At 47.9% G+C, this 20,274-nt stretch overlaps 2 protein-coding genes across 2 annotated transcripts in view; both read left to right on the top strand.

The window, feature by feature from the left end:
- LOC309559854 (histone deacetylase 8-like) overlaps positions 1-19,688 on the top strand; it is a gene marked incomplete at its 3' end in the record, with an annotated part of 30,135 nt that extends 10,447 nt beyond the window's left edge. Inside the window, exons 3-6 of the mRNA XM_082263280.1 lie at positions 11,427-11,557; positions 15,027-15,168; positions 17,239-17,351; positions 19,681-19,688. Coding sequence (XP_082119406.1) covers positions 11,427-11,557; positions 15,027-15,168; positions 17,239-17,351; positions 19,681-19,688 — 394 coding nt within the window. The remainder of the gene's footprint in view (positions 1-11,426; positions 11,558-15,026; positions 15,169-17,238; positions 17,352-19,680) is intronic.
- Positions 1-20,274, top strand: part of MPP1 (MAGUK p55 scaffold protein 1) — an 894,076-nt gene that overhangs the window by 782,086 nt on the left and 91,716 nt on the right. The window lies entirely within an intron of this gene.

Here is a 20,274-nt window from a genome sequence, read left to right as displayed (position 1 = left end):
GGCTCTGGCTGGTACTGTTGTGAGTACTGCTGGCTCTGGCTGGTACCGCTGTGTGTACTGCTGGTTCTGCTGTAGGTACTGCTTGTTCTGGCTGGTTCTGCTGTGGGTACTGCTTGTTCTGGCTGGTTCTGCTGGGGGTACTGCTTGTTCTGGCTGGTTCTGCTGTGGGTACTGCTTGTTCTGGCTGGTTCTGCTGTGGGTACTGCTTGTTCTGGCTGGTACTGCTGTGGGTAATGCTGGCTCTGGCTGGTACTGCTGTGGGTACTGCTTGCTCTGGCTGGTACTGCTGGCTCTGGCTGGTACTGCTGTGAGTAGTGCTGGCTCTGGCTGGTACTGCTGTGAGTACTTCTGGTTCTAGCTGGTACTGCTGGCTCTGGCTGGTACTGCTGTGGGTACTGCTAGTTCTGGCTGCTATCGCTGTGAGTACTGCTGCCTCTGGCTGGTACTGCTGTGTGTGCTGCTGGAGGGAAATGCTGGCTAGGAGAAGTGTAGCAGCGCCACGCTGTAGGAAGAGGTGATGTTTCTTGTATCGGTCACAGGGGGAGTGCATTTGATATCACTCCGCCTGTGACTCACTCAGACTGTCATAACGAAGCAGGAATTATACAGGAAGCATTGGCTCCGTTCTGGCAGATCAGCTGAGAGAGACACAGACTCAGCTGCACAGGGGGCCTGACCAAATGACGTTGAGGCCGCATAAAGCCACCAAACCATAGGTTCCCCACCCCTGAGTTGGGGGATGCATCCCGAACCGCCGCCCCAACCTGACCGGGGCCATGTACCACCGCAAAAACACTTGTAGTTAGCTTCTATTAAAGATGCATTGAAAAAATTGGGTATGGGGATGCCAACACCCTCCATCATGCTCAAAGGCTAGAAGGGAGGTGTGCATGCATAACCCCACCAAGAAATTGGGACTTTGAAGGCAGAGACATATGGTGGAAACATATATTGAATATGGACCAATATAGGATAAAACCTCAACTTTTATTTGACAGTCACATGACAAAATGTTAAAAACACTGATGCAGCAAATACATCAAGAGACAAAAATCAAAAAATACATAAGAACCAGAAAACCACAGAGATGAAGGTCAACAGGGTCCTACATGTTTTGCTGATATGATTGGCTTCTTCACGGACCAGTGGTATTTACGACCTGTTTTGAGGTTCAATTATTTAAAATGATAGATGTGTCCGTTGACAGCGACAAGGGCCCTGAAGTAAGGGACGGCCACACAAGGTGAACTGGCCTAGGTCAAATAGTGACCTAGAGCCATATGCCTCCAAATTGGTAGGCGCTGGACCGGACTGAAGCCAACAGCAGGTGTACAGTATCCCACAAAGAGGACGGGGAATATGTATCCAAGCCTCAGTAGTCCAGTCGCAGGCCAATACAAAGAAAATCATCCAATATGCCAGGGAGTCAGGTAGTCGTGTATGTCTCTGCCTTCAAAGTCCCAATTTCTTTGTGGGGTTATGCATGCACACTTCCCTTCTAGCCTTTGAGCATGATGGAGGGTGCTGGCATCCCCATACCCAATTTTTCCATATATATTTAGGGATGTGGCAGTGACAGGTGGATCTATGTGAACAAGTGTTTGCTGTGTCTTTGTAAAGATGCATTGAGTATGGATTTAGCGTTAAGCTGGGCTAGAGAGTTCCATTCTGTGCGGTCTAGTTCCTCACCCAAATCCTCCTCCCAGCGCATCATATAAGGAAGTTTAGTGTTATCTTTATGCAGTATATTATAGATCGTGGATATAAAGTGTTTTTTTGTTTATCCTACGTGCGGCATAAATACTCCATTGGTGCGGAGATGGTAATATCACATTTGCGCTTGAGGGAGGTTATATAATGAGAAATTTTGGCGTAACGATAGTATTCTATCACTGGGAGAGAATATTTCTCCCGCAACTGGGCTCTAGTGAGCAATCCTCTGTGATCACACAGATCAGCCAGCCTGAGAAAACCTTTATTCGTCCACCACTCGAATGCTGAGGGACAGAGGCCCGGGAGGGAACAATGGGTTGCCCAAGAGGGGCGCCAATGGAGCGTGGGGGGACTTAAAGGCATGCCTTTTCGACAATCTATCCCATATTCCCAAAGATAGGGACAGGGTGGGGCAGAGAACCCCTGGTCTATCCTTGGCCCGCAACCACAATACATGATGGATTGGGACATTTTGGTAAATGTGCAGATTCCAATTGCATCCAAATTGGGTGAGGGTCTCGGGAGTGAAAGCGGATTAGGTGGGTGAGTTGAGCGGCAATATAATACTTTGCCAAATCCGGGACCCCCAATTCCCCCCCCTCAGTCTCGGGGCAAAGAGAGTGCGTCTGTTCACTCTAGGCCTCTTATCGCCCCATATGAATTGTATAACCGTCCTTTGAAACTTCCTTAGATCAGACATTTTAATCATTATAGGTAAGGTGCGAAATAGATATAACAGTCTAGGCCAGTGATGGCGAACGTTGGCACCCCAGATGTTTTGGAACTACATTTCCCATGATGCTCATGTACTCTGTAGCTGAGCATCATGGGAAGAGTAGTTCCAAAACATCTGGGGGTGCCAAGGTTCGCCATCACTGGTCTAGGCAATATATTCATTTTAACTGAATTCAACCTACCGAACCACGACGGGGGATTAGCAGCCCATCTCGAGAGGTCTTCCCGCAACTTTTTATAAAGAGGTGGATAATTGCGTGTGTAGAGTGTGTCAATGGAGGCCGTGAGGTGGACCCCAAGATATGGCATCGACTGTTCCTGCCATGTAAACCTAAAGTTGTTTTTGAGAGCAGATATCGTTGCCCTATCCAAGGTCAAGTTTAAAGCCTGGGATTTAGAAGGGTTCACTCTTAAGCCAGATATCGCAATGAACGCTTCCAGTTCCCTGAGTAAATTGGGGATGGATATCAGTGGGGTCGAGATATACATTAAGATATTATCTGCAAAGAGAGCACACTTATGCTCTATACCCCCACATTGGATGCCCTGAATATTCGGGTTATGGTGTATCTTAATGACCAACGGCTCTAAAGCCATGATGAATAGGAGCGGGGACAGGGGGCACCCCTGACGCGTTCCCCTTCGTATATTAACCACTTAACGACCGCTCACTGTGCCTCTACTGCGGCACAGTGGCTCGTTATCGCCCAGCGACGTAGACCTACGTCGCTGGACTCCTCCCCCTGTAGGCGGCGCTCGCGCGCCGCCGGAGGCGCGCTCCCGCTGTTTTCATTCACAGCGGGAGTCGGGCCAGGGGAGGAGCGGCGGCGATCGCCGCTGCTCTTCCCCGATCGTCGGGGAATCTAGTTTGGAGATCCGCCCGCTTGTGTAAACAGAGCGGGCGGATCTCCTAAGTGACAGGGAGTGACAGATCGGAGTGTTCAGCTTAGCTGAACATCCGATCTGTCACTCAGTCACCTCCCCCCCCCCCCCCCCCCCCACACGTCAGTAAGCACCAGGCATATATTAACCCCTCCCTCTCCAATAAAATGAACCCCTTCCCTGCCAGTGTCATTTTTACAGTAACAGTGCATATTTATAGCACTGATTACTGTAGTAATGTCACTGGTACCCCCAAAAATGTCAGTCAAGAGTCCGATCTGTCCACCGCAATGTCGCAGTCCCGCAAAAAAAATCGCAGATCGCCACCATTACGCGTTAAAAAAACCCGCCAAAAATGACAGAAATCTTTCCCTTAGTAAACGCAATAACTTTTGCGCAAACCAGTCAAAATACGCTTATTGTGATTTTTTTTTTTTTTTTTTACCAAACATAGGTAGCAGAAAACAAATTGGCCAAAAAATTTTAAAAAATTAGATTTTTACATATTTTTTGGGAGGAATTTCATATAAAAAAATGTTAAAAATATTATTTTTTCAAAATAAACGCTGTTTTTTTGTTTATAGCGCAAAAAGTAAAAATCGCACAGCTGATCAAATACCACCAAAAGAAAGCTCTGTTTGTGGGAAAAAAAGGACGTAAATTTCGTTTTGGGTACGGCGTCGCACGACCGGGCAATTGTCAGTTAAAGTCGCACAGTGCCAAATCGCAAAAAGTGGCCCAGACGTAAGACAGCAAAATCCTCCAGTGGTAAAGTGGTTAAGGTAGTCAGATCCATAGCCTTTAATAGACAGTCTTGCGATAGGGTCGCTATATAAGGTTTTGATGATGGTCAGAAAATTGTGTCCAAAGCCAAATTTCCCCAAAGTCTGTAGCAGATATTCCCAGGATAGGGAATCGAACGCCTTGTTTAGGTTTAGAGACAGTAACATGCCTTTCCTCTGTCCCATCCCAATCATATTTAACCAGTTGCCGACCGGGCCATAGCCAAAAGACGGCTACAGCGCGGTCGTCTAGTTCTGGGAGGGCGTACATGGTTGTCCTCACAGAATCGCACCCCCTGGGGCGCGCAAACGGGAGTGTCCATGCTCGCCTGGTCCCGGGGACCCGATGCATCACGGATCGTGGTAAAGAGCCAATTAGAGCGGTCCTTTACCACGTGAACACTCCGTCCAATGATGGAGCAATCACTTCACAACAAACCGGCGCATGTCCAGTTCATTTCTCTCCTCTCCTCGCATGCTGTACACAGCAATCGGCACAACGTGCGAGGAGAGGAGAGAAACTGCAGCTGCACAACTCCTCTGCCTCAACCATGCCCCATCCATGATGTCTCATCTGTGCCCCATCCATGATGTCTCATCTGTGCCCCATCCATGATGTCTCATCTGTGCCCCATCCATGATGTCTCATCTGTGCCCCATCCATGATGTCTCATCTGTGCCCCATCCATGATGTCTCATCTGTGCCCCATCCATGATGTCTCATCTGTGCCCCATCCGTGTCTCATCTGTGCCCCATCCGTGCCACATCCATGCCACATCTGTGCCCGTAGAAAGAAAAAAAACTGCGCTAGATATCAAGAAAAAAGTAGCAGCAACTTAAATGTGACAAGCATCCCAGGTAAATATAAGTGAAAAAAGCTGCGCTAAGTGAAAAGAACCATAAATGATATAAAGTCCCAAAAAGTTGAATATAAAAGTTGAGTATAAAATGAAGTCCAGATAAAATCTCCACAGGTGCAAATAATATGTGTATATACTACTTACCAGATGCAGCAGTGTAATTAGCCTTGAACACAGATTGACCAAGCCAGATGGAACCTTTGGGGGTGATCTCTCACCACGATATCCGACCCAAGAACACGGATTGATGGATGTTCAGGTGAAAAATAAATTGAAAAACATAGCGTGATACTATATACAAATGGATTCAACAAAAGTGCTCCCGTGTGTATCAGAGAAGAGGAAAAGTGCTGATATACACCACCACCCTCACAGGCTGCTTACCAGAAATAAAGATAAATGAAACAGACAGATCAATCACCATCCAATTCTGTTCATGCAACAGCAGCAGTAATGTAAGTGTCCCTGCTTACCAGAAACAAGTGGATTGTAAACATATATAAATTAGGATGTTCTCCCGGGTTGGTGGAATTCTCTATGGATCCCCAAGTGAATGGAATGTTCAAGCGTGAATAGAACCACCACCGCACTCACAATCTATTTACCAGATTCATGCAAGTAAGATCAGGTGTAAAGCAACCATTATATCCAACCATATACCACCGCTTGGACCGTCACCATATATCACAGCTTACCAGAAGCAAATGGATGTATCGCAGATCAACATAGTACTGGGCAAGTATTCCTATTGGAATTGCTCTAATCCCTCTCTTATGGGCAGTTCGGTCTCTTATCCAGTAGGAATCAACCGCATACAGGACTCAGGTGGTTACCTTCCTCTGGTCATGCTTCCAGCCCTGGGGAGATGAGTGGTCATCCGTGCCACGTCAGTGGTCATCCGTGCCACGTCAGTGGTCATCCGTGCCACATCCATGCTGCGTCAGTGCGCTCATTTGTGCCTCATCCATGCCACGTCAGGGCTAATGCATGCCACATCTATGCCACGTCAGTACCACATCCGTGCCACGTCAGTGGCATTTTCTGTTCTCGGAAGAGGTCTCTCAATTCTGTCTCTTGTTGCAGTCCCGTTCCTGTTTTTTCCGGGAGGCTATTTGGATTAGTTTGCCCCTAACCGTCGCTTTGTGCGCAGCCCATACAATTGAAGGAGAGGTGTCTGTGCTAGGGTTGTCAGTAAAGTATTATTGCAAACAATCTTCCACCTCCCTAAAGACTAAGGGGTCATTTAACAGTGAAGCATTTAGCCTCCAGAATGCAGGTTTGGGTTTGGTCCATAAAACCAAAACTATCAGCACCACTGGAGAGTGATCTGACCATGGTGTAGCTATTATCCTAGTTTTTAATACAAATGGAAGGAGGGGTGACAAGGCAAAGAGATGGTCTATACGAGCGTAGGTTTTATGGGCATGGGAGTAGTGGGTAAAATCCCTCGTGGTGTGGTGGTCATTTCTCTAAACATCCACCAGGCCATTAGAGTGTAACAGGCGTGCCAACTTAACCCCCTGTTTTTAGGGGCATGTTTAAGGGAAGTGCGTAAGGAGTTGGATTTGTCCATGATCTGGTCTAGTGGGACATTGCTGTTTCCCCCAAAGATGACATGGCCAGTTGCGTGTGGCATCACCACTTGCAACATATCACAGAAAAAGGGGCAGCTGGCCTACGTTGGGAGCGTAGTAGGAAACTAAAGTAACTTCGTGCTCGTTAATTTTGCCGTGAACCATAACATACCTCCCCTCTTTATCCCTTATTACTCCCTTGGGTGTGAGCGGTACTCGATTGGCGATACAAATCGCTACACCCTTTTTCTTGTCCGCACTATTTGACATGTAGCAGGTGGATTATTTGGCGCTAAGGCATTTAGGTGCTGAGGTGCGTGTAAAATGGGTCTCCTGTAACAGGAGGACATCTATACCTTGTTTGTAGTAGAATTGAAAGGCCTTTGCTCGCTTACCAGGAGCTTTGAGGCCTTCTACATTATGTGTAAGGATTTTAAAGTTATTTGCGAAAGGACGTGTCATCGTGGCTCGGTAGGTTGTACTCGCCTGTATCTGCCAAGGACCATCCCCTGTCGCCCCCCTGGTCTCATAGACATGTGGACCACGTTGATGGAATAGGATGAGCCCGGACACCTAAACACCGCTAGCAGGGCAGCCATCAGGGGGGGACAGCCCATACACATGTAGGGGGCCCAGGCATTCCGAGGGGCCCAGCCGCCCAGGCCCCAACCAACAAGACCGAGTTGTTGCTGCTGTAGTAACTAGCAATAGCTAAAGCATGGCGGCTGCATAGTAAGCCGATGCAGCTGAAGGGATGCCTCTTTGCTGAAAATGTAAGGCTGTCTCTTTGCTGGATTGGGACATCTCTTTGTTGAATATATGAGGCCATCTCTTTACTGGATTGCTTTGTCTCTTTGCTGAATATATGAGGCTGTCTCTTTGTTGCATTAAGATGTCTCTTTGCTGTATATATGAGGCTGTCTCTTTACTGGATTGGGATGTCTCTTTGCTGAATATATGGGGATGTCTCTTTGATGGATTGGATTAATTTTTTCATTAATTTGTAAGAGTGTTAAAATAGAAGTGGGTGCACTGAAGGACTCGGTGGGATGGCCACTGGGCAGATTCGGTGGGACGGCCAGAGGGCAGGCCCCACAAAATGTTGGTGGTCAGGATCAGAGGGGCCCAGGCCTAAAGCTGTGTAAGGGGCCCCAAAATTTCTGATGGCTGCCCTGACCGCTAGTAGAGCAAGGAAGAAAAGGAAAAGATTAGAGAAGAAACAAGAAGAAAAAAAACCCAAGTTGTCGTCGCCCCCCCCCCCCCTGTCACTCGTGAGGGGGGGGGGAGGGCAAGGGATCCGCCCTTGACATATGCAAATTACATAAACTTGACTGGTCTTGGGGTCCAGCACCCCATAAGTTTTTGCTAGGTTACTCACCGCTCATGGCCGTGAGCAAGGTTGCAGTAAGTAACATACGGAAACTACCCGAACCGCTTCAGTCCAAGCTGTAGGTTCTATTCATTTCTAGGAGCGAGGTGGAACCACCCCGGGAGCCCAAAATTACCGGGCCATCAAACCTATAACCCCCATCACAGTCCCTTCACCCCAGGGAGCCAGTCCGGCGCTAGGGGAAAAAATAGCAAAAAGGGTTCCAAAAATAGGGGGAACAGTCCCTTAGTCTTCTAGTACATAACCTCAAAGAAAACCATTTAGCAAAATCAGAAAACTGGAGTCCCCGGTGGGGGTCAGATGGGTCGATCCTGTTCGTCTATCCTCTTCATGCAGACGCAGTCCATGTCCGTTGGATTTAAACAAACATCTTCTCGAACTGTGGATCTCTAAAAGAGAGCCGTGTGGCTATCCTCCAACCAGATTGATGTACTCATGGTCACGGAACTCCCGTGAACTCAGGGCCCCCCCAAAAAGTAGAAACAGAAGTATAGTCGGTCGACAATTCAAGGTGGGGTGCGTGACTTGGTATTGCCTCTCCGTGTAGGCTGGGTCCATAAGGACGACAGCGGTCTGGCAGCTTCTGCCGGGGACTCCGGCGGGGATCTGGGTGAGGGGCCGTCTCTTGAGAGTATGCCCAGGCCCAGTAGGACATCCTCTCCTTCATGGAAGCTGTTGAAGGAGTGGGACTTGCCCTTGAACGTGAAAGATAGCCGGAACGGATATGACCATCTGTACTTGATTTGACGGTTGATCAGGTGAGTAACGGTTTAAGACTCGGTCCACACTACCACGACTTGTCAGGCGACTTGTCAGCATGACAAGTCGCGGTCCATTGACTGCTACAGGACCCGTTCTAATAGGAGCGACACAAGTCGCTCCGACTTAGATAAAGGGTCCTGTACTACTTCGGGGCGACCTCGGAGCAACTTGCATAGACATTCATTATATGAAGTCCGTGCAAGTCGCGGTGCACAGGACTTCACAAGTCGCCCCCGAAGTAGTACAGTCGTGTCGCCATAGTGTAAACCGACTGTTAGGTATCTCCATTTTTGTATAGTCGTTAGGGATATGTCCGCAAATATTTGGATGGAGTGGTCAATGAGGGTGACATCATGACGAAAGCAGGCTGCCGCCATAACTTTTTTCTTAATTTCTATAAAAATGGGGCTTCAAAATGATGTCCCTGGGCAGGCCATCAGAGCGTGGAGCCGTCGGGGCCAATTCCAGATGATGCGGTGAGATATCTGGGATAAGATCCATCATAACTGTGTGTATCGCAGGTTCCAGATCACTTATTGACTCGGGGAGCCCCCTTATCCTGAAATTGTACCTGCGAGACCTATTCTCTAGATCTTCAATTTTAGCTGGAGCTTTATCTAGTTGATCTTGCAGGGATACTATCAGCTTGTGGTTTTGGTTAACTCTTTTCACAGTGCCGTCTACTTTAGATTCAATGGAGTCCAGCCTCCCTCCTATTTCCTGGAAGTCACCCTTTAAATCAGCAGTAATGGTCGCACAGGCCTTGGAAAGCTCCTGTTGCAGTAAAGCCGAAAATCTAGCTATCAGTATGGAATCCCCTGCTGAGGATGGTTTCGGGGGGGGGGCTACTCTGGCTCAGGGCAAGTTCAGCAATGTCAGCCATCTGTCTATCCAAAGAGGATGCTGGAGAAGTAGCTCCCTCCACCTCCCCATCTGATGAGACCTGGTATGCTGTGGCTCCCCATCGGGAGACTGCGAGCTGGCACCCTGGGATTGGGAGGAGAAGGGATCCTTTACCTCCTCCTCATGAGAAGCGGCAGGCAGGTGGAGTCCCACACTGTTGGGAGACGGAGTGGCTGTGACTGGCGGTGCTGGAAGAGGGCCGCCTTGTGCTGCCGAGCCGCGGGTTGCCGCCATCTTGGGTTTCTTTGTGCCGGGAGGAGACAGGCGCGCTGCTGATGGAGGCCGTGCTGGCATAGATTGCTTTTTTTTTGGCCGCACCTGTGACCCTCCGGTTCATCCTCACTTCCTCTCGGTATTGCAAGTGGTTTGGGGCGGCCACCCCCGCTCCGTTAGGCTTGTTGTAGGCTGTGAAGTGGTCGGGGTGTGCGGATCGCGGTTAGTGCATGTACCGTACCGGCGCCGCGCGCATGCGCACTATTTTTTTAATAGTAATATTAAAGTAATTAACATTAAGTATCTTATAGTGGGACTGCGACATTGTGGCGGACAATTTAGACACTTTTTTGGGGGACCAGTGACACGGATACAGTAATCAGTGCTAAAAATATGCACGGTCATTGTACGAATGACACTGGCAGAGAAGGGGTTAACATCAGGGGCTATTAAAGGGTTAAATGTGAGCCTAGGGGGTGTTTTCTAACTGGGGGGAGGGGCTTGTGAAATGATCAGAGAGACCTGTGTTCCTATATAGAAGGATCACAGGCGCTCTGTGATCATTTCAGAGAGAAGAATGGTCAGCTGGGTTTACAACAGCTGACTGTCCTCTCTCAGCGGGGAGCGATCGCAGGTGCTCGGTGGCAATCGCGGCTGCCGGCCCTGTGCATCGACATCCCCACTGCCTAGTGGGGGGCGGGAGCGTGCCCCCCAGTGCCACACGTGCGACCAACATAGGGCTATGTCGGTTGAGGCTGCCTGCCGCAGAAAATCTCCGGCGGGCGGTCTTAATGTGGTTAAATCTTTTTTTTTTTTTTTTTTAATTTTTTAATAAAATGCTTTAGAGTAAAAAATCTATGTAAAGATAGTTTTCTATTCAGGGTACATTAATAATTGAGCTTATTCAGCATGAAATGCAGCTTAGTTCAATGTGTGCCTAGCCAGTGTTTGTGTACTGTGGGGGGGGGGGTGCTTTTACTAAGGGAAGACATAGATCTGTGTCCATGCTTTGCAGCAAAACAGGACCCATGCCTTCCCTGCTGACAGAACGTCGATCTGCGCTGTTTACATAGGCAGATCACCGTTTTGCCTGTGTACTGAACGATCGGGGGGGTGCCGGTTACGATCAGGGGGGTGCCAGGTACATCGAGTCTGCGGTACCCGCTGCTGGGCTCCTGCTGTGGGTGATGGGAGTGGGCTGAAGGTGTCGCACATGCGCTCCCCAGACCTAGAAGTGTCAGATCACGTACTAGGTACCCGATCAGGCGCAGAGCAGCCACCCTGCCACAGTATGGGAGGTGCTTTTACTAAGGGAAGGCATAGATGTGTGTCCATGCTTTGCAGGAACACAGGATCCATGCCTTCCCTGCTGACAGAACCCCAATTAGGTAGATCGCCATTCTGCCTGTGTACTGAACAATGGACGATGCTGGCGGACATCGAGTCCGCGGTACCTGTGTGTGTGATCACAGCGGGCGCGGGCCGAAGGGGGCGCACATTTGCGCCCCAGACCCGAAAGTGTTGGATCACGTACTAGGGAGGTGAAATTTTAATTATCTTCTTTTCTTTGCAGACTTTTTGTTTAGTGGAATCCTCTTATTGCTCTTACAGGGTTGTAAAGCCTCGAGTCGCCACCATGGAGGAAATGGCAACGTTCCACACCGACTCCTATTTGGAGCACCTTCGCAAGGTCAGCGAAGAAGGTGATAACGATGACCCGGAGACTCTTGAATATGGCCTTGGTAAGTATTGTAGGGCATGCAATGTGTATTGGAAGCAGTGTCACATTTGGCCAGGCTTTGGACATGTAAATGTCTACATATTCATAAGAAGACCTCACTGACCTCTGTAGCTGCAGACAATGCGGAGCTATTCATCATAAAATTTACAGCACAAGCACTGAGGTTGTTTACTTCATTCATTTAGCAGCTCGGCTCATCCTGCTTTTCCCTTCTAGAAGTGGCTCAGCAGATTGGTTCCTCTATTTCTGCAGTAGCTGAGCTTACTCTGCTCCTTCTCTCAACAGTGAATCAGCAGCTTAGCTACTTTTGCTCCCTTCCACAGCTGTGATTCAAAAGCTCAGCTTCTTCTCTGTTAACCACTTAAGCCCCGGAAGATTTTACCCCCATTCCGACCAGGGGCTATTTTGCGATTCGGCACTGCATAACTTTAACGGACAATTGCGCGGTCGTGCGATGCTGTACCTAAACGAATTTGACGTCCTTTTTTTCCCACAAACGGAGCTTTCTTTTGGTGGTATTTGATCACCTGTGCGATTTTTTTGATCACGCGCTATAAACAAAAAAAGAGCGTCAATTTTGCAAAAATAGCAATATTTTAAACATTTTTTTATATGAAATTCCCCCCAAAAAAAATGTAAAAATCAAAATTTTTTAACATTTTCGGCCAATTTGTTTTATGCTACATATGTTTGGTAAAAAAAATCGCAAAAAGCGTATTTTGATTGGTTTGCGCAAAAGTTATCGCGTTTACTAACAAAGGGAAAGATTTTTGTCATTTTTGTTGTTTTTTTTTTTAACGCGTAATGGCGGCGATCTGCGATTTTTTTTTTTTTTTTTTTTTTTTTTTTTTTGCGGTACTGCGACATTGCGGCGGACAGATCGGACCCTTGACTGACATTTTTTACACTTTTGGGGTTACCAGTGACATTTCTACAGTAATCAGTGCTATATATATGCACTGTTACTGTAAAAATACACTGGTAGTGAAGGGGTTAACTTTATTTGGGAGGGAGGGGCTGTGTGTGTCCCTAGGGGCGTGCTTTCTACTGTGATTGGCTGTGGCTTCAGCTGTAAGGACACTGATCAACGGATCTACATACTAGATCCGAGTGATCAGTGTCTTTACAGCGAGGAGAATGACAGGCAGCTTGTTTACACAAGCTGCCTGACATTCTCCCTCTCCCCCGCCGATCGCCGAGTGGCCGGCGGACATCGGGTCCGCTGGTCACACGCGCGGGGGGGTCCGTGACCACGCGGGAGCGCGCGCTCGCTCCCTAGACCCTCACAAGCAAGCAACGTAGCCCTACGTTAGTTTGCCTGTGAGGGGCTGACCGCCGACGTAGATAGTCGTGCGGCGGTCGGCAAGTGGCTAACCATGCTCCCTCTCCCAGCAGTGACTCTGCAGCATAGCATTTCCCTACTCCCATTAATGATTTCACAGCTCAGCTAACCCTGTTCCCTTTTCCCATCGCAAACTCAGCAGATCAGGTCACTCTGCCTTCCTCAGCAGTAATCCAGCGGCTCCCCCCTCCCATGATTGACTTTTCAGCTCAGCTCAGCTCACCCTGACCCAACCCCCAGCTCAGCTCACTTTGCCCCTCTCCCCCAGCAGTTATTTGGCAACCCTTTTAATCATGCTCCCCCCCTCCCAGCAGTTACTTTGCAGCTTAACAGTTTACTACTCCCATGAATGACTTCTCAGCTCACCCTGTTCCCTTCACCCAATAAAACTCAGCCGCTCAGGTCACCCTGCCTTCCTCTGCAGTAACCCAGCGGCTCCCCCCTCCCATGACTTTTCAGCTCAGCTCACTTTGCCCCCCCCCCCCAGCAGTGACTCAGCAACCCTTTTAATCATGCGCCCCCTCCCATCAGTTACTCTGCAGTTTAACAGTTTCCTACTCCCATTAATGACTTCTCAGCTCACCCTGTTCCCTTTTCCCAACGCAAACTCAGCAGCTCAGTTCACCCTGCCTTTCTCAGCAGTGACCCAGTGGCTCCCCTCACCCATGATCTACTTTTCAGCTCAGCTCACCCTGACCCTCCCCTCCCCAGCAGCAACCTCTTTAACCATGTTCCCCCTCCCAGATGTGACTCTGTGGTTTATCGGTTCCCTACTCCCATTAATGACTTTGCAGCTTAGCTCACCCTGTTCCCTTCTCCCATCAGAAACTCAGCAGCTCAGGTCACCCTGCCTTCCTCAGCAGCGACCCAGTTCCCCCTCCCATGATTGACTTTTCAGCTCAGCTCACCCTTTCCCCCAGCAGTGACTCACCAGTTTACACACCTCCCCCTCCCAACAGTGACTCTGCAGTTCAGCTGTTCCCCCCACTCTCATCAATGACTTTGCAGCTCAGCTCACCCTGTCCCCTCCCTCAGCAGTAACTCAGCAGTTCACCCTGCCCCCCCCCCCTCCCAGCAGTGACTTATAAGCCCTCCAGTGTTCTAATATCTGTTGTAAATACAGAGCAGAACAACTGGATGGGGGGAGCAGAGTGTGCTGAAATCACTCTAGGAACAGCTGATGCTGGTGCTCAGCTGATAATGAGTCATTAAAATCTCTGACCCCCTACTGAATTGTGGTGGTTCTTTTTTCTGCCTTTGACACCATAGTTAAACCAGGTGCACTCTTTCACTAAAACCTGGACACACCCCCACTCTTACTTTGCAATACTAGTCTGTGTGATGACCCTTGTGCCATGGGGGTGTGGCTGTTACTCAGCTCTGCCAGAACAGAGTGTTGCAGTGGGGGATTTGTGCCCTGGGGGTGTGGCTTACGCAACTCTGCCAGAACAAAGTGCTACAAGAGTGGATACTTGTGCTGAGGGGTGTGGCTGTTACTCAGCTCTGTCAGAACAGAATGCTGCAGCAGGAGGGCACTTGTGCTGAAGAGTGTGGCTGCTACACAGGTCTGCCAGAACGGAGTTCTGCAGTTGGGGGCATTTTCGCTGCTGTAGAGTGTGGCTGTTAGTCAGCATTGCCAGAACATAGTGCTATAGTGGGTGGACACTTGTGCCCTGGGGGTGTGGCTGTTAGTCAGCTCTGTCAGAACAGAGTGCTGCACTGGAAGGGCATTTGTGCTGAGGGGTTTACCTGTTACTTAGCTCTGCCAGAACAGAGTGCTGCAGTGGGAGGGCACTTGTGCTGAGGGGTGTGGCTGTTAATAATTTCTGCCACATTAGGTTGCTGCAGTGTTGAGGGCACTTGTGCTAAGGGGTGTGGCTGTTAGTAATCTCTGCCACATTAGGTTGCTGCAGTGGGAGGGCACTGTGCCTTGGGGGTGTGGCTGTTACTCAGCTCTGCCACAACAGAGGGCCGCAGTGAGATGGCAGAAAGTAACACTAGGGGGTTCTAAAAAGACCTAAGATGGCGTGGGACTTCACCTAGGCTTTAATGAAAGGTGTTTGTATATAGATGGAGCCCTTTACTATATTATTACATTTTGACTATGGTAACCTTTTATTATTTGCAGGTTATGACTGCCCCATCACTGAAGGTATCTATGATTATGCAGCTGCTGTGGGAGGAGCCACGTTAACTGCAGTTGAACAGCTAATGGAAGGCAAAGCCTGCATTGCCCTAAACTGGCCAGGAGGGTGGCACCATGCTAAGAAGTAGGCATTGTGGGATCTTTGGGTAAATTCAACCGGACTATATCTGTTATTGGTAGGAGATCACTGGTCTTACTATTCCAACCAGCTCCATTTCATTTTCATAACATTTAAAAAACCTGACAACACCTCTGTGGCTAAAATGAAAACCTGATATGCAGCGCCCCCTTGTAAAGAGAAACTTGGATACTTCTCCTGCTGCCTGTGCTGCCCATCTCTACAGTAGTGGCGGGAAATCACCCAGAGAAGACCCTTCAGATACAGGATAGAGGAGTGTTGATCACCTGGTATGCTTAACTGTTATTCTTCTAAATACTCAGTGGAGTATATAATGTACAGCACCTTGTATACTCATGGGCAGTGTGCAGAATAGAATGTACAGCACCTTGTATACCCATAGGCATTGTGGAGTATAGAATGTACAGCACCTTGTATACCCATGGGCAGTGTGGAGTATATAATGTACAGCACATTGTATACCCATGGGCAGTGTGACGTATAAAATGTACAGCACCTTGTATACCCATGGGCAGTGTGGAGTATAGAATGTACAGCACCTTGTATACCCATGGGCAGTGTGACGTATAAAATGTACAGCACCTTGTATACCCATGGGCAGTGGGGAGTATAGAATGTACAGCACCTTGTATACCCATGGGCAGTGGAGAGTATAGAATGTACAGCACCTTGTATACCCATGGGCAGTGTGGAATATAGAATGTACAGCACCTTGTATACCCTTGGGCAGTGTGGAGAATAGAATGTACAGCACCTTGTATACCCATGGGCAGTGTGACGTATAAAATCTACAGCACCTTGTATACCCATGGGCAGTGTGGAATATAGAATGTACAGCACCTTGTATACCCATGGGCAGTGTGGAGAATAGAATGTACAGCACCTTGTATACCCATGGGCAGTGTGGAGTATAGAATGTACAGCACCTTGTATACCCATGGGCAGTGTGGAGTATATAATGTACAGCACCTTGTATACCCATGGGCAGTGGAGAGTATAGAATGTACAGCACCTTGTATACCCATGGGCAGTGTGGAATATAGAATGTACAGCACCTTGTATACCCATGGGCAGTGTGGCGTATAAAATGTACAGCACCTTGTATACCCATGGGCAGTGTGGAGTATAGAATGTACAGCACCTTGTATACCCATGGGCAGTGTGGAGTATATAATGTACAGCACCTTGTATACCCATGGGCAGTGTGACGTATAAAATGTACAGCACCTTGTATACCCATGGGCAGTGGGGAGAATAGAATGTACAGCACCTTGTATACCCTTGGGCAGTGTGGAGAATAGAATGTACAGCACCTTGTATACCCATGGGCAGTGTGGAGAATAGAATGTACAGCACCTTGTATACCCATGGGCAGTGTGGAGAATAGAATGTACAGCACCTTGTATACCCATGGGCAGTGTGACGTATAAAATGTACAGCACCTTGTATACCCATGGGCAGTGTGGAGTATAGAATGTACAGCACCTTGTATACCCATGGGCAGTGTGGAGAATAGAATGTACAGCACCTTGTATACCCATGGGCAGTGGGGAGTATATAATGTACAGCACCTTGTATACCCATGGGCAGTGGGGAGTATAGAATGTACAGCACCTTGTATACCCATGGGCAGTGTGGAGAATAGAATGTACAGCACATTGTATACCCATGGGCAGTGTGGCGCATGTAGCGTACAGGGGGGGCAGTGTGGCGCATGTAGCGTACAGGGGGGGCAGTGTGGCGCATGTAGCGTCCGGGGGGAAGCAGTGTGGTGCATGTAGCGTCCAGGGGGAAGCAGTGTGGCGCATGTAGCGTCCAGGAGGGGGCAGTGTGGAGCATGTAGCCTCCAGCACAATGTGTACAGCTAGGCAGTGTCATTCCTTTGCTCTGTAGTACCCCTCTTTTACTGTCCCACCAATTTAGTGACCATACAAAGTGGATTTTAGTCCTATCACAGAATCCAATAGACAGACATCACAGGAGTCTCTATATATCTTATATTGTGTCATTAGAACATTGAAAAGTTGATTTTAATTTTCTCTTCTTCCTTTTTAGAGATGAAGCGTCTGGATTTTGTTACCTGAATGATGCAGTATTGGGGATCCTGAAACTGCGACAGAAATATGAAAGAGTTTTGTACATAGATCTGGATTTAGATCACGGAGACGGTAAGCAGGACAGAATACACACGCGGTATGATCAGTGGAATAGGTCCTTGGTGAACGGTGATGATATAGAGCCACACAAAGCAATTGCACTTCTTCCAGCACCATAAATATGGGTTAAAGTGTAAGCCCACTGTAAAAGGAAAATCCCTGCATCTATAGACCTCCATGATCCAACGCTAACCTATCTAGCCCTGTAAATAAAAAATCAGTATACATTTTTCGAAGCTGACCCGACCCGATCTCCAGCGGCGGAAGCTCTGCAGAGGACACAGCTGACAACGGTTGTGATATGAATAAGAAGTGACATCACCCATAGAGTTACTATGGGGCTTCCGTTGTCGGCTGTGTCCTCTGCGCCCGCCTACACAGCTCCATGTAAGATCGGGTCGGATCGGCTTAAAAAAAAAAAAAAAAAAGGTATGTATAGAGATTTCTTCTTTACAGGGCTAGATAGGTTAGTGTTAGATTGTGGAGGTCTATAGATGCAGGGATTTTAGTGTTAAGGTGGACTTCTAGTGCCTCGTTTCCACTGAGCGGATCGGTTCGGGTCGGTTCGGTACGGTACGCTAATTTGAGTGTTTGTTTCTATTATGAAAGTGGCCCATACAACCGAACCAAACCGCACCATTCCTGGTCCTGCTTCAGATGTAGGGCCATAGGAAATGGTACGTCAAATGAAAGAGCAAAACAAACCCCTCATTTGGTGTAAACCCCGCATGGTCCCTGGTGTCCCGACTTGCAGTGGAAACGCTCACCTGAATAGGCCGGACCATTCTAACCCTTCCAAACTGTACCGACCCGAACCGTTCCGCTCAGTGGAAACAAGGCATAATTTAACCACTTTAAGACCGGAAAGGATTTTCCCCCTTAATGACCAGGCCCTATTTTGCGATTCGGCACTGCGTTACTTTAACCGGTTGCCGACCGCCGCACGACTATATACTGCGGCGGTCAGCCCCGGCCAGGCAGAGTGACGTATCGGTACGTCACTCGCCTGTCACTGACTTGCGAGCCTATAGCGGGCGGGCGCGCGCCCGCCGCGGCTCGTTCACAGGCAAGTCAGTGCGTGTGACCGGCGGACTCGATGTCCGCCAGTCACACTGCGATCGCTCCTGTGAAGGGAGAAAGACAGAGCAGCTTGTGTAAACAAGCTGCCTGTCAGTTCTCCCTGTGTAAAAGTAAAGATCTGACCGTTCTACTATGTAGAACGGTTGATCTTTGCTTTTACACCAATAGCCATGTCCCTACACAGTAGAAAGCACGCCCCTAGGACACACTTAACCCCTCCCTGTCCAATAAAGTTAACCCCTTCCCTGCCAGTGTCATTTTTGCAGTAACAGTGCATATGTATAGCACTGATTACTGTAGTAATGTCACTGGTAACCCCAAAAGTGTCAAAAATGTCAGTCAAGGGTCCGATCTGTCCGCCGCAATGTCGCAGTACCGAAAAAAAAATCGCAGATCGCCGCCATTACGCGTTAAAAAAAAAAACACCAAAAATGACAAAAATCTTTCTCTTTGTTAGTAAACGCGATAACTTTTGCGCAAACCAATCAAAATACGCTTTTTGCGATTTTTTTTACCAAACATAGGTAGCATAAAACAAATTGGCCGAAAAATGTTAAAAAATTTTGATTTTTACTTTTTTTTTTTGGGGAATTTCATATAAAAAAATGTGAAAAATATTGTTATTTTTGCAAAATTTACGCTCTTTTTTTTGTTTATAGCGCGTGATCAAAAAATCGCACAGGTGATCAAATACCACCAAAAGAAAGCTCTGTTTGTGGGAAAAAAAGGACGTCAAATTCGTTTAGGTACAGCGTCGCACGACCGCGCAATTGTCCGTTAAAGTCACGCAGTAAAAAATCGCAAAAAAACCCTGGTCCTTTAGCAGCCAAATCCTCCGGGGCTTAAGTGGTTAACAGACCATTGTGCGGACGTGCGACGCCATACCTAAATAAATTTGACGTCCTTTTTTTTTTTTCCACAAACCGCTTTTCTTTTGGTGGTATTTGATCACCTGTGCGATTTTTTACTTTTTGCGCTATAAACAAAAAAAGAGCGTAAATTTTGCAAAATAACAATATTTTTCACATTTTTTTTTTATATAAAATTGCCAAAAAAAGATGTAAAAATTGAAATTTTGTAACATTTTTGGCCAATTTGTTTTCTGCTATATATGTTTGTTATGTTTTATGTTTGTATATGTTTGTTGTTGTTTGTTGAATACCCAATTTTTAGAGGATTTATAGTGTTTTGAAGAAGAATAAGTGATGGTTTTTGGAATGTTTTCACCATAACTTGTGTGTTTAACTCTCTTTTTTTCCAGCTGGATAGACGTAGGCAGTCTCTGGCTGCGGAGGGCCAGGTGAACCAATGAGCACTTTTCGTTTCCTATCACTGCGGAGTTCATACATGCTTTGCTCAGTCACTGCATGGGGTGTTCACATTGGGGCTTTCCTTGGTGCACAGTATATAGTCTATAGCAGTGATGGGGGACCTTGGCACTACATTTCCCATGATGCTCTCTGAACTCTGCAGGGTAGCGGAGCATCATGGGAAATGTAGTTCCAAAACACATCCGGGATGCCAAGGTTCACCATCTTTATTGTATAGGTCACTCATTGGCACTGGTTGGTGCTGGAAGTATATATTCTACCTTTTTGTAATCTTTATGGACCTTTTTATTGTATACACTTGTGTCAGTCCCGGTTCACGCCTATGTGACGCGGGAACCCTGCGAATCCACTGCGGGTTCCCGCATCGCACCCGACTCGCAGGCAGTTCACACTGCCGTATGCGAATTGCTGGGGGTGTCAATACGAAGGTAACCACACCCCCCCAGATCAGTTTGCATATCACAGTGCGGACTGTCAGTTCGGACATGAATTCGATCGAATGGGTGTGAACACCCAATGCGATC

This window comes from Pelophylax lessonae, assembly GCF_965119305.1.
Source record: "Pelophylax lessonae genome assembly, chromosome: 7".
In the NCBI taxonomy this organism is placed as follows: Eukaryota; Metazoa; Chordata; class Amphibia; order Anura; family Ranidae; genus Pelophylax; species Pelophylax lessonae.
This window is presented reverse-complemented; position numbering and strand designations above follow the sequence as displayed.